The 14,224-nt window shown below is 40.4% G+C and overlaps 1 protein-coding gene across 1 annotated transcript; it reads left to right on the top strand.

Annotated features, from left to right (window-relative positions):
* Positions 1-10,156: 10,156 nt before the first annotated feature.
* Positions 10,157-13,148, top strand: zgc:162730 (uncharacterized protein LOC564559 homolog). Its single transcript, XM_068584098.1, has 2 exons — positions 10,157-10,262; positions 10,868-13,148. Exons 1-2 carry the CDS (start codon positions 10,230-10,232, stop codon positions 12,092-12,094), a joined length of 1,260 nt encoding a protein of 419 aa, XP_068440199.1. The 5' UTR covers positions 10,157-10,229; the 3' UTR covers positions 12,095-13,148.
* The last annotated feature ends 1,076 nt before the right edge of the window (positions 13,149-14,224 follow it).

Below are 14,224 nucleotides of genomic sequence, written 5' to 3'. Positions count from 1 at the left end.
AATCAGAGGTAGCAGCGAATAGCGGAGGGTTGTGCGGCCGAGTGGGAGTGCCACTTAAATGGCCCGATAATGTGGTGCCATTTACCGGTTACATTTATTTTCAATAATGGGGCTTTTTTTTGTGCAATTAATTTTTCAGGTCACAAATATTACGGGGCAAAAAAAAACCAACAATCAAGTTGTATGGAACAAATTGAGGTGCACCTACAATATCTTTATGAACAACAACACAGTGGCTCCTAGGTCAGTACCAACCTTTAACCAACGGCAGCGCAGGCCAGATTCAATCTTTCTGTTGTTACCTTTCACAATAAAAGCCCTCACCATGTAATATTCGCAGGTAAGTATTTTGCATTTTTGTGCTTTTTAGTAGTTACGTCCCTGGTGTTTAAAAGACCTTAAGAGCTGTAGAATGTGTAGTTGTCACATTAGAAATAAACTGTAGGCATTGAAAGTGGACTGGTAAAATAAATATATCAAAGTATTATGAGGGAAGAACGTGGCGCACAATAGGTCCATTTTGAGAGGAGAGTCAAAAATGCACCTCAACGCCCGTTTTGGGCCATAAAAAGCAGAGCACTGAGCCTGAGGAAGACAGCCTAGATTACAACCATTGTCATAACCATTGTTGTGGTACAAAATCTTTGGGCTTTAGGCTGTCAAGTCATCTAAGCCAAAGAAAGCAAGGCTCTGTGGAACTTGCGTGTTGAGATGGCTCAGATTCCTGTTACCATTTAAATGTGCTCTATTATAGTTTTCAGTGAGTGTTTATTTTAAGCACCGAAAGGAATACGACATCAGAAAAGTCTCAGCATTTTCGGAGAACCTTTTAAAAGACATTTAGTAAAGTTCTTATCTTCCTTGGGGCTCCTGGATTGCTTCCTCAAGCCTTATCTTTTCTCTGACAGGTGCTGTGAGTCAGACACTTCAACCTGCAAGCCATCTATAAGGCGTAATCTCTGCTGTCTTTAAATTCACCACTAGAAAACCTGAGGAACAGGACAAACTTAAAAAAGAAGGGCCCTATGTTTCTATAGCCCTGCAGCAGCAGCTCTCCTCTTCAGGGTAAATGTATGATAAATGAACGTGAGACACCATGAAACCAGTGTAGTGGTTCTCCAGATTACTGCTCATTTATCAATTAAATTCAGCTTATTGACGTTTAACTTTTTTTACTTCAGTCCATTGCCACCGTTTAAAAATAAATAATCAGTTATGACACTGAGAGAAACCAAAACCTTACTCCCAAGGAGGTTTTTATGTAGCAAAGCGTATCAAGGCAATTCATTAAAACATAACAACTTAACAAGCCTCCTCTATAATAACCCAATTATGGCACTGCCGATATATAATTGAAACTTTCTTCTGTTTTTTAGAAATGTTTATCGCCTACCATCGAATTCAAGGGCAGTTTATAAACTTTAGGGGTAAATTTGCTCTGAGCCTGAGCTCATTTTCTGGCAATCGCTTCAGCCTGCAGTTTAGGACATTTTGTTTCATTTGTTTCATTTTCCGACTGCGGCTTCCCGTCTATCCCTCCCCCCTCATTCTTCTCCCTCTCTTCAAGCTGGCCCCGTTTCCGTATGAGAAGGAAGAGCGCTGCTGCTTGGGAAAAGTTTGAAGGCAAATGGAGGAGGGGGAAAAGACAGACGTTTTGAGAATAGTACAATTTCAGAGAATTTATGGGAAGTGACACACGTACTTGAGGGCAAACAAAGTAAATCGTTAGAGGATTGACAAAGTAAAACATGAAAAGAACAGTTAGAAACTGACATGTACAGCTGTGTCTATTCTACTTGTATATTTAAAAAAGACAACATTGCTCAATATTGAAATGTTTGTGTCAAGAGAGATGCAAGTTTGAGGTTGTGAAAACTCTCCCAAAAGACAGCAGGTCAGTGATTTCCTGGAACTGTGAGGATGTCTTTCCTGGTATAACACAAACAAACACAGTGTACAACTACTACATCCACACTCTTCCATTTCTAACCATACAATGTGCTACAGGAAGCATTTCTCATTCAGTCATAACCACTAGTACTTCTTCCTGGTACTTGTGTTTCTTGTAGCTTTTAATCAAGTCAGTTGTGCTTTCTTTGGCAAAAGGTTTCTGCATAAAGGAATCACCAGCACCAAAATGAAATGATATGTTATGAATATAAATAGATGTTTACCAGCAATTAATCAAACAATTATTGAACGAGCAGGACATACACTCCAATAAAGAGTCTTTGACTTCCAGCAGTCAACTCCCCTCTCATGCAAAGACATTATACTTTACACATGTGGCTTGCACTAAGAGCGGAGAAAACGTATTTGTCTTGACTGGGTCGAAATGCTACGCTACAAAGCGAGTGCCAAACGTAGCTGGCTGGAACAGTTGCTGGCAGAATGCATCTTTAACACCGTCCGCCAGAAAAGGAGGGCGTAATGCTCTGAGGCAGGATGTGACCTCGGCATTGAAGGCCTCCCCTCTCCCTCAAACTCACCCCACCCTCAGACGTAACAAGAAACATACATTTCTATCAAATATGGTAAAACAGACTCACACACTGATCCTGATCACTGTCTTTTACCTCCCAAAGGCTCTACAAGTTGTCTCTATTGTTCCTTTATTCTCCTGGTGGATGAGATTCCTTGTTTTTCAACAAGCACTGAAATCTGACCTTTTCTTTCCAGCTTTGGCAAAAGAACACCATGATTAAATAGTACCGAAAATAAAACCTCAAAAACATCTGCTGAGTTCTTGCAACCTAACGTGGTGCCCAGCGGACGCAGGATGAAACCTGGACGGCAGCCAGCATTCGTGGTAGGATCCCAGCAGAGCTGCCACGGGGGCCAGCGCGGTGGGAAAACACCTCCACACCGAGTGAGTCATCATGTAGCGACGGATACTCATATCGCCTGACAGCACACAGTGCTGACCTTGAACTGAGAGAGAACGCACGCTCACGCACACACACACACACACACACACACACACACACACATACGCGTCGCCAACTTGCTGATAAAGCATTAACTCTGCCAATAGGGCTAATAATGTAATAATAGCATGCATGTGTGCCAAAGGATAGCTCAGTATTTCAAAGATAGTAACCAGAAGAAAGTCAGACTGGATGATGGATCTTTGTGACTATTATTATGTTTTCCAAACAAATGCACTTGAGGGGATAGAAATAGCTAAATTAACTCTGTTGTACTCGTAAGGAAGCAAATCCTCTCGAGAGTCAGGAATAGACATCAAAAGGGTGCATTAGCGATTTCATCAGACTCCAAGTGGACAGAATTAGGATGACATTATGAAATATAATCTATGTACCAACCTTCTTTCTTAGGGGAATTTTTTAATTTAACCATCCCCAAAACTAAAGTTTAACTACATTGAAACCAAACAACCTCAGCTGACTAAATGAAAACACAATACTAGTATGCCCAATAGTACAAGTTGTGCAAAGACAAAGATCATTTTAAATGCTGTAATTAGGACTTGTTGCAAAACTGCTTGAGAGGCTTTATCTTGCAACACAAAAGATCATGTTCTCTTTCACAAGAAGTTGAATCTCATCAGCCGCTCCTTTCTTTCTTCCTTTGTTTCTTTCTTTCTTCCTGTGTTTCTTTCTGCAGGTAATGTAGGGAACTACAGTAAGGGCTTATTGCCAAATGGCTGACACGTCTCCATGACTGGACACGTACAGCTGAATTGGAACCCATCTTTAACTTTCTGTGCATTTGTATGACTGGACAAGTGAAATAAGCAGGTGTAGAAAAAGATCAGACCAATTCCATCACAGAATCTAATTTGTTTTGTGCCACAATCCTTCATAGTAAGTTTGAAGGATTGTGGCTTAAAGCCGATGTGAGAAGTGCCTGTTTATTCCTAAGGGGGAAAACTTCCCACTGAGAAATTTGTTTGGGATGTGGATGAGAAATGTATAACTATGAGGAGAAAACCCCCTTTTGGAATGGAAACACACACGTAAACACTCTCCAGATTTTACCCTACAAGAATCCACCACCTCTGACTCCCCTGAGGCAAAACAGCAACTCGCTGGAAAATAATTGTAGCATTATCCTAAATTGCTGTTGCAGCTGTCACAGTAAAAAAAAAAATTCAGCACATTTGAATTATCGCCATTTCTATTTGAACATCTGTCATTTGGCAGAGTTTGGCCCACAGCAGAAATTCCTCCAAAACCACACTTCTGTGCTAATAGAGGAAGCAGGACATATGTCTTCATTACCGATCAGCCTTGCAAACAATATATAATGTATGACTTGCAACACCAATCAATGCTTTCCTACAAATCTTTATACGTTCACAAAATGTATGGCCCAAATGTTTTTTGTCGGAGGTAATTCTGAATAGATCCCCGACCATCTTTCTGGACTAAAATGTTGTGTTGTGTGTGTGTGTGTGTGTGTGTGTGTGTGTGTGTGTGTGTGTGTGTGTGTGTGTGTGTGTGTGTGTGTGTTTTTCGTCCTGACCACTTTTTCACTATTGCTTTGAGAGTTAAGCTGCATCACAAAAGACAAAACCCAGCAGGAACAAGTCAAACCAGTCCAGTGTCATGTGGCTGTGTGCCACAGGCTACACCTTGTACATCTTTAACCCTCTCAGTTCACAGTTCGAACTCCTCAGTGAAAACACCTTTAGAGTGACCTCTGACAGTAGGAAAAGATCATGCTTGTTTAGTTATTGTTTTTTTTTTATTTACACACACCCACACCCACCAAAGTAAAAAAATAATCATTAAGGAATGGACTGTATATTGGAGAAAACCAATACAACCTGAGAAAAATAAGGTATCATATATCATCATTTGTAGTGTAATGAATGTACTTAATCAATCATGACATTGCTGGTTTTACATACCCACATTTTTCAGATATAATTTATCAGAGTTATTGATGATTAATATGATTTGACTTTCAGAAAACCAAACTGGAAAAGAATACAACAGAAACCAACTGAGACACATGCGTTAAGTAGGAGAAAGGAGACCAGAAAATATGGTTTGGTCAAATGATTTGAGAAAATAAGGGTCAGAACGTCACACTCGAGAAAAAAGGAAAACACCAGACGGGGATGGCAAAATTAGTGTTTTTTCTGTGCCGGTCCCAAATGCTGACACATACACAGAAACTATGTCATCATATTTTGACCTACCGGATTACTGGTAATGGCGCTCATACTTTACTCTGCACATGGACTGATATAAACATGGCGACGGGCGATTGCTACAACATGTGAGGATTTCTCAAGGTATCCAGCACTCCTCCATACTTTGTTTAGCTTTTTCCTGGTTTGACTTTAATCCGTTTGCAACGTGGCAGCAGTGCCTCGACTGCAAAGCTGTTTACACCGACTTAGATCTGTGTCCTCTGAGTTGTTTGTTCTTTGCCTGTTCTTTGAATGAGGACTAGTTCTGTTAAGTCAAATGACCCTCGCGGTAACGTGTGTGTTTGCACGATCACAGAGCATTTTGCTGTTGTGTGTGTGTGTGTTCAGTGCATGATTTCCAAAGTCCAGGGTCCCTCTCAAATTATCCAACGCAGATCCCCCTTATCTGTTGCATAACATATACAAGATAAAGATGGAGACACTGTGTACCTGCCCCTCCAAATATACTGCACGTATTTGGAAAGGCAGGTACTTTCCCGGGCCATAATGTCAACATGGGCTCCCGACCAACTTAAGTACTGACTCACTTTCTCGCCTCCCTCCTCATGCTCCCTTCACTCCTCGTCCTCCATCTTTCTCGCTTATCCCGACGCATCACCTGCTAAATTCAGAGGCACGGGCAGCTCTGTTAGCTCCGCAAACCTGCTCCACAGCTGTTGCTAAGTAACTGTTGAACCCGTGCCTGCTTATGTGTGCAATGTTTGGCAAGTCACCATAGCAATGTTATGGAGGGCAAGGTTAAATATTTGCAAAGTATCACTTATTAGAGGCACAGCAAGCGTATCTGTAAGGGGCTTTAGGTGGAACTAGGTCTCGCATGGAGGGATACAGGAAATGAAAAAGAGAAAGGCAATAGAAACTAAAGAGAAAGGTTTCATTTAATTTAAGATAAAGAATATTTAACACCAGAATAACCATCATCATTGTCATCAGCATCAATTTTGTTTCAACATATCAGAAACCATAGCAGCCCTTTGCGAGTCGTATGATAATGACTTGGCAGTTTACGGCCATCCAGGGCGAGTCAGACTAGGAAAAGTCCCTTTTTATTTCCCTCCTATTGCGACACAGCACTAGTTGTCTAGGAACAGGAATACATATTATATAACAGCACCGGTAAGAGATTTGATTCTCAGCTCATTATAGAAATTGTATAGTTATAATTATTAATGAAGTAATTAATGAACATTAGGATCACAATATGGTTAAACCTACTTATAATGTTGTATAATAAAGACAACTGGCATTTAAAAGTCACAGATTTTCAACCACTAATCTAGTCTCCTGATTAAGTTAGATGTAAAGCAGATGATATTAAGGTTGGTAAGGATAAACATGGGCCGAGTTAATGATCCACCTACACAGCTTAGAGGCACTACTGTTGCAGTAAATGACGCAGTGCAAGCACACTGTATGGGATGTGAGGTATTATCTGTACGACCTGTATCAGCTTCGTTTTCTCTTTGTTTAATGATTTATAGTTACTATAAAGACATAATATCGGTTTTGTTATTTGAGGGCTAGTTTTTTGCACAATTTGAGGACATCCAGCTTTTTCTTTTTACAATATGTGCCACAGACATTGAATAAAACACCCTTTTCATCACATAAGAAGATGTCACAGCGAGACATAAGGCCTTATTGTATGCTATAGAAAAACAAGATTGTCATATTAAGGCTGATGTGATAAGGGAACTTATGTTGGAAAATGAAATCAACTATAGTAAATGGTTTCTATTGAAAAAAAAGCACTAAAGCCAGGGCTTTCCAGATGAAGACTCCTTCTGCCCTCTCTAAACATGACAAACTACTCTACTAGCTTACACATATATTTACCATAAAAACATATATCACATGTAAACACCAAAGCCGTACCAATTGTACACAGGTTATCTTTATGTAGGTTTCTTATTTAACTTCGTATATGTTTTGGTCTACGGATTAGTCAAAGTTTTGCAACCTATTGCCTAATTTTTTCTAATATTACAAATGTTCTCACAGCCACTTTTTTATATCATGTCTGACGTAGCGTAGCGTTGTTCAATCAAGTCCAAACCTGTTGGAAAGCTACATGTACGCTGGCATGTCACTTACGAAAAATCCCAGTGGAAAACTGGCATTGAGCACTCGCTCACTTAGTCACCAAGGGAGGAAAAAAAATAAAACACAACCTGGAAGCCACAGCCAGCAGCAATGCTCCTTTAGGTTTGTGTTTGTGTGAGCATGTACATTTGTGAGAGTGACTGAGGGCCCCTCCCTGTCAGAGTGACTTTCCGTGCAACCGAGACAAGAGACAGAACAGAAACAAGAAGAACGAGGAATCCACAACACACACAGATACAGAAATGCATACAAACACACGCCGCCTCACCTTTGTGCCAATGTCCGTCTGGTGAGAAAAAGTCTGACAAAAGTACAGGAAAAATGGGAAAGAGGGGGAAATAATGTCACACTATTTATTCAACCTCATAACATACTTTCCAAATGCTGTAAGATTTATAGTTAGATAAGTGATGTATATCTCGCTGCAGTTATTATTAGCTGAACATGAGAGGCCTGCTTAGCCTTAGTTGGCCCGTCAGTCTGTCCACCTGTCTGCGTAAGGCGGCTGTGAGCTGGCATGACGGTGCGTAATTCTCACTGGAAGCTTCTGTATCTACATCTTAGGAAAATCTTATCTTAAGAAATTCACAAGCATTCATATGGCTTCATATAAAGAGTTATTGTTAAAATCCATTACTTTCTTCTTTTTTTTTTAAACCCTTACAAATATTGTGTCATAAACAAACACAATCATGACAAGTATTACAAATAAATGGATATCTAAATGTTAGAAAATTGAAGGCTCTGATGACTAGTTACACAGTATGATATTTAAGAAGTGGTTTTACTTAGTTTTATACTATATCACTTTTTTGGTAAATTAATTACACTCAAAAGAGAATATGGAGAGGTTAAGAGAGAGTCTGTAACCATAATGTAAAATGATTTAAAAGGCACTGAATTATTTACAAACTGCATCTTAACATTTAAATATGTGAATATCATGGTTTTGATCATGGCCCCTTTTGTGGTATTGTTACTTTTAGTATATTGCAATACTTGAAACTACTGTCAGTCAATAAAAGACAGATGTCATGCCTTTAACAATATACCAAAAAACATACAAGAATGTATTGTTGGTCATGAAGCGTAAGTATTAAGCAGTTAATATTGCAGTGACTTTTCTACACACTTACACAACATGTATTAGAACGTAACCACAGTCATTGCCAGGACTAAATATGACTCATGCGAGTGGGTGACACATGGAGCAGCAGCAGCAGCAGCAGCAGCAGCAGCAGCAGCAGCAGCAGCATAACATATCTCGGTTTTTAGATATCAGCAAAGATACTTCAGATAATGTATTTAAATCTTGGTCATTTCTTGGAGTTTCACCACGTCAAGAGACTTTTTTTTTTTATCGCTCTGATTCACTCTCAGCCCCCGTTTCCCCACATATCTCACTGAAAAGTCACAATAATCTCTTATCAGTCTGTATTTAACAAGCTTCTAATTTCATTATTTGAATCATCGATACAACAGCGGTTCAGTGACACAGTTCTGCTCGGACAATTAAGCTCTTAGAAGACGTGTCATTGATTCAATGAAGTACAAAGTTATTGTATATGCTTCAAGAAGAGAGCGTGTGACATATCACAGATTTGAAAGTCAGGTGACACTGTGTGAATACAGCGTGTAATGTGTGAGTCATGGGAATAATCTTTAGTGAGTGTGTATTCAGGAGGACACTACAAAATAACAAAGGGTCACATAACACTCATTGTGTTACAGTAATCCGTTCTTGTGGGGGAGCAGCTGCCACGCTCCTCTGAATTCCTATAAGAAGGAAAAGAAAGAGAAAACATTCATCATAGGAACCACAAGAAAAACATTTAAATAAATCTTCTGGTCATAATATCTTTAGTGTAGATCTTTAATAGGAAAAAACACCTTTAAACCCTGTTTAAACCTTTTTAAAGTGTGCTTGTTATGATTAAATGTAAAAATGTAAAATATTCTAATTATACAATAGTCATGGTATAACAGCGATGTGCTTCAAAAGATTAAATAATACCATGTCATTCTGTAATGCAGACAGGAGTCCAGTATATTTATTCTGTCTAGATTACGTTTCCACATACTTTGCCATTTTTACTCATTTCTATCTTGTTTCCAACCCAAAGATTTCTGCCTTCTACGAATCAATTTTCCAATTGGTATTGTTCTGATAACTCATGGACTCTTTCAGTGCTTTGGTAGATTATTGGAGCCCCGTTGAAATACCAACAGAAACTAAAGGAAACAAGGGGAAATGTAGCCGTGTGAATTCTGGTAAACAATAAGGTTCAGTGATATATTCTCTCCTCTCTGTGGCTTAAAACGCTCAGAAGCTTTACAGTAAGATGTATTACACTTCCTGAAAACCGACCATTACTCATAGGGATGTATATACTGTAATTAAGCCTGTGTACGTGTTTCGGGCGTTTGTGACAGGAAAGCTCATCTCTACTTGTGGGATAAAAAGGATCAGCTTAGAGGTCTAAACAAACTTCTGGGTTTCTCAGAATTGGAGCACTCCCTACAGAAAACCTGTAAATGAACATGTACAGAATAAGAATAAAGACAGGAAACACACGTGTGCTACAGGCCCAGATGAAAAGCTTGCAAAAGAGTGACGTAAATAAGTCACTTTGCTTTTACATGGCTATGAAACTCAAGCATTTCACACAGCTAACTAAAAATACACAGTTTCCTTCTTTTTTTTGTTGTTGTTGTTTTACTACCCGCCCTTCTCTGAGCTCACCATGAAACTTGAGGTGGAGGGAGTGTCATCCGGGAACATAGCAAGTGGGAACTCCTACTGAACTCCGGGGGAGGGGTTAAGGCAAATAAAAGCCAAGGAGAACGGAGCACAGAGCTAACTCGACTTAAGTCTGGACATAGGTATCGAACAGTCACCCTGGATCAGCACTAAATCTTCATTTGGCGAAAGGGATACAGCATGTCCGAAATGCTTGACAACATCTTCACAAAGGTGAGTTGAAGTTGAGGAATTGTTCAGTTTTGTTTGGGTGAAAGAAACGCTCATATAGTTGGAATGGGACCGCTCTGTAGCTCCTCTCCCAAAGTGTTTTTTTTCCCTGCTGTTTTTTTTTTCCTCCACGAATCAATGATTTGATAGTGAATTCCTTTTGAGTCACAGGTTTCGTCACAGGGAATGTCTTTAGCTTGAAGAGTTAATGAGATAAGGCAGACGGTTTGTCCCTTGTTTCCAAACTTTCCCGATCAGAAAATAGATACAAAAACAGCAATTATCTGCCTTTTATTTGTATTGTGCATGTAATTGGCAGATCAAATTTGTAGTACTGTACACTTTTTTAATGTAATTTTTTATTATTATTATTGGTTTCTTTATGACTTTGTTTTGGCATTGTTCTCCAATTTCTTTCTTTTAAAAAAAAATAAAAATCGGAACTGCTTCACATATAAATTCATTCTATAACATCTTTTGCTGATTACAACACTGACTTTAAACGTTTTGTGAGTAGGTTTAAAAGATAATGTTTAACATAAGTATTTTTGCTTTGAAATGAGTAGCATCGAGGTCTGTATATTGACTATGTCATGTTTCTGTAACAGAACTTCATGAACCTGGCCCTGGAAGAAGCCTTGCTCCCTAAACAGTCTCAACTCAAAGGCCCGGGGCTGAGTAGGCTGAACAGGTCAGCCTCCTTCTTCTCTCCCCCCTCCCCTCCGTCCCCCTCAAGCCACAACTTGAGCACCGAGCATGTCAATAATACTGACAATGGCAGCCCTTTCTGGTCATCCAACATCTGGAGCCAGGGCCCCGTGTCAAAATCTAAACCGCTCCCCTTCAGGCCCGACCGCTCCATGAGCCTGACCGAGTCTAGCAGCAGCTTGCTCGCCTCCTTCGGCCAGCTGAAGAACCTGGAGGTATTCCCCTCAACCAATACTGTGGCTCCACCGCCCGGCTTCCCTCCCTCATCGGCCCTCCAACCCCAGGTCCAACCAGTGGTGGCCCCTAATCGTTACAAGACGGAGCTGTGTCGTGGCTTCCAGGAGACCGGTAGCTGCAAGTATGGCAGTAAGTGCCAGTTTGCCCATGGCGAGGCGGAGCTGCGTGGACTGTTCCGCCACCCCAAGTACAAGACGGAGCCCTGCAGAACCTTCTACAACTTTGGCTACTGCCCCTATGGCTCACGCTGCCACTTCATCCATGAGGACAAAAACAGCGGAAGTCCGTTATCAACTGCCAAATTCCAGAATGAGCAACAACTTCTCGGTCAGAATCCACGCCACCAGCTGCGCCAGAGTGTCAGCTTCGGTGGGTTTCTGGGCTCTTCACGCTGCTCATCTCCTCCGTCATTCCTTTCATCCTTCAACGATCTGAACCTGGGCTTCAGCCGCGCTCCCTCCGTTTCTCCCCCTCCTGCCGATCTGCTCTCCCCAGTGTTCAGTGACTCCCTGCAGAGGGAGGCAGCAGCATTCCAGTTTGGCAATCATCAGAACCGTGCCAGCACCGGAGACATCCACAGTATTCCTCTCCTTCTGGAGCCAAAGCCTTCACACTGTGTGTGTGGCCATGGAAATAACTTTACCGGCAACAACAGCAGAGTCGCCAGCATGGATGACGGGCACCACCAAGACGCCAACGTGCCGTTTCCTGGCCCTGGAGGCCACAGAGGATTCGTGAAGCCTGCTGGACTCCAGCGTTTCTCCTCCGAGGACTCCCTGGAGGACAGCTACAGCAGCAGCAGCGGAGGCTCCAGTGGAACCGAGTCTCCAACATTCGACGCGGCCACCAAGAGGCTCACTGTGTTTGAACGTCTGTCCCTGTCCGACTAAAGGGATCAAAACAGAAGGAACGGAAGAGAACTGGCACCTTGTTAGCTGTGTCTGTTTAATCTGAACTTCTCTTCAGAACCAGAACTGATCAGGACAAGTCAACCTTTGACACGACAACACTTAAAAGTTCTTAATTTATGTTTGTAAAATGGAACTCGTCTTGGGAAAAACTACATACGGAGATGATTTTAAAATCCAAATGTTATCAGATACTATATTTTTATACTATTAGACCTTTGTATGTGGTCTTCCATAAAAATTAACTCTTATGCAGGTCTTGCCAGTACCAGTTAATAGCCTGGTTTGTCCTTACTGTTAATCTGTAGCGATCAAAAGGGCTTATCTTTATCGATAATCATTCATTCCTGTATCTTTGAGATTCTCCCTGCCTCATAGGCCATTTACTCTTGGTGCCACGAACAGTATGTTTCATTCAGTAGCCTTAAAATCATTGAGACCTGACATGTGTCATTGATGCCATTTTATCTGTGATATGCACTTTACAGCTAATCCAAATGGGAGAAATTGTCATGTCTCCCAGTAGCATTCAACCAAAGCTTCATACTTCACTCTGCTCTGTGTGTGTGTCTGTATATGTGTGTGCGGGTATATGTGTGGAACCATGTAATATTCCTGAGGCCTGGGGTGCGAGCACGTATAAGTGGCAAAATACTGAAAGATCAAAGTGTGCTAACAGAAAAGAAAATGGTGGTCAGTGAGCTTAGATTTGAATCTATCTATTCTGACACACTTTCATTCTGTAAAACGTTCTGTTATCTTCGCTAGCTTGTAAATTGCACCCGCTCTTTTTAATGTCCCCTGTTTCTTTGACAATCTGGTTCAGGGACTTTAACACCGCAGTATTCCTTTTGGTCATTGGTTGCCTTGTGTTGTTTAACTTAAACTAATATATTTATTATGATATTTATTTGCGTTTAAAGAAAAAAAAATGTATTTTGTACTTTATTTATGGAGAAATATTTCAACGTCTGTGAAATACCAATGTGAGAAAAAACAGTAAAAAAGAGAATCTTATATTTTTAATTGCCTACAAAAGGGATAAAATTAATTTCTGAATAAAGAAATGAATTTACTCTGTTCTTTTTCGACTCTAATTTGTTGTGTGAGAAATAGATCCCTTCTCATCCTGCTCACATTATTTATAAATTGCATCTTCACATAATCAGTTTAGTAACATACTCACACAGTACTTTGTAGAGATTTCCAGAACATCTAAGGGTGCAAAATAAGTTCTAGTTTGAACTAGACTTTGCCTTGAATGTGGCATTTCCTAGCATGTATATATATTTTGATGTGTTGATACTATTAGTGGTGTGTTAAACAGTACATGGCTACATGAATAATATTTATTTTCAACCATTTCATAATCAGTGAGTGAGTCATAAATCAGGACAAAATAATGTCGACCTTTGCCAGCGGCATGATTTACAGTATGTCCATAACACCCAGTTGAACATTTCTGCCATGTTATTATTATTAGTTACATTTCGTAACTTTATTTGTCACCTGGGAAAAATCATTGTATTTATATTGTTATTGTTCTTACTTTACATACATGCATACATCTAGACACCTCTCGCCTTCTCTCGCCTGGTCCAATCGGGCCCTGAACCCTCCCATTACCAAGGCCTTACACATATTGGATATTAGGTCCAACCTATTTGGTTCTATTCTAGGTTACATCCACAGAAACAGAGAAAGAACATGCAGAACTCTGAGTCTTTGTCTCTCTCTCTCTTCTGTTTCATGACTTTGTTGTGTATACAGTTCAGATTACAGCATTTGGATCACCTTTAGAAAGGCGGCATGTATACACATTATTGTGCAGCTTTTCAATAGTCAGGTGAAAGACGTAATGCTTTTCCAATTATACTCCGAATAAATATGGACTGAATATCAGGTCCAAAACAACAACAGGTCAAGAGCAGGTTCCCCTCTTCCCCACAACTCTTCTTAAGCTTCCCAAAGGGGGGTGAGTGGGACTGGGACGAATAACCAAAGGGTTTACAAAATGTCCTGGCAGAATGTGTCAATGCAGCAAGGCTTGGGCTTAATGTCAGAGACACCCAAAAAGTCAGTTCTGGGAGAAGAAAAAAATACACCAAGAGC

Source organism: Clinocottus analis, unplaced genomic scaffold (assembly GCF_023055335.1).
Source record: "Clinocottus analis isolate CAN_PGR_092001 unplaced genomic scaffold, fCliAna1.0.p SCAF_2, whole genome shotgun sequence".
Taxonomy (NCBI): Eukaryota; Metazoa; Chordata; class Actinopteri; order Perciformes; family Cottidae; genus Clinocottus; species Clinocottus analis.
Note: the sequence above shows the minus strand (reverse complement) of the source record. Positions and strands in the feature narration are given on the sequence as shown.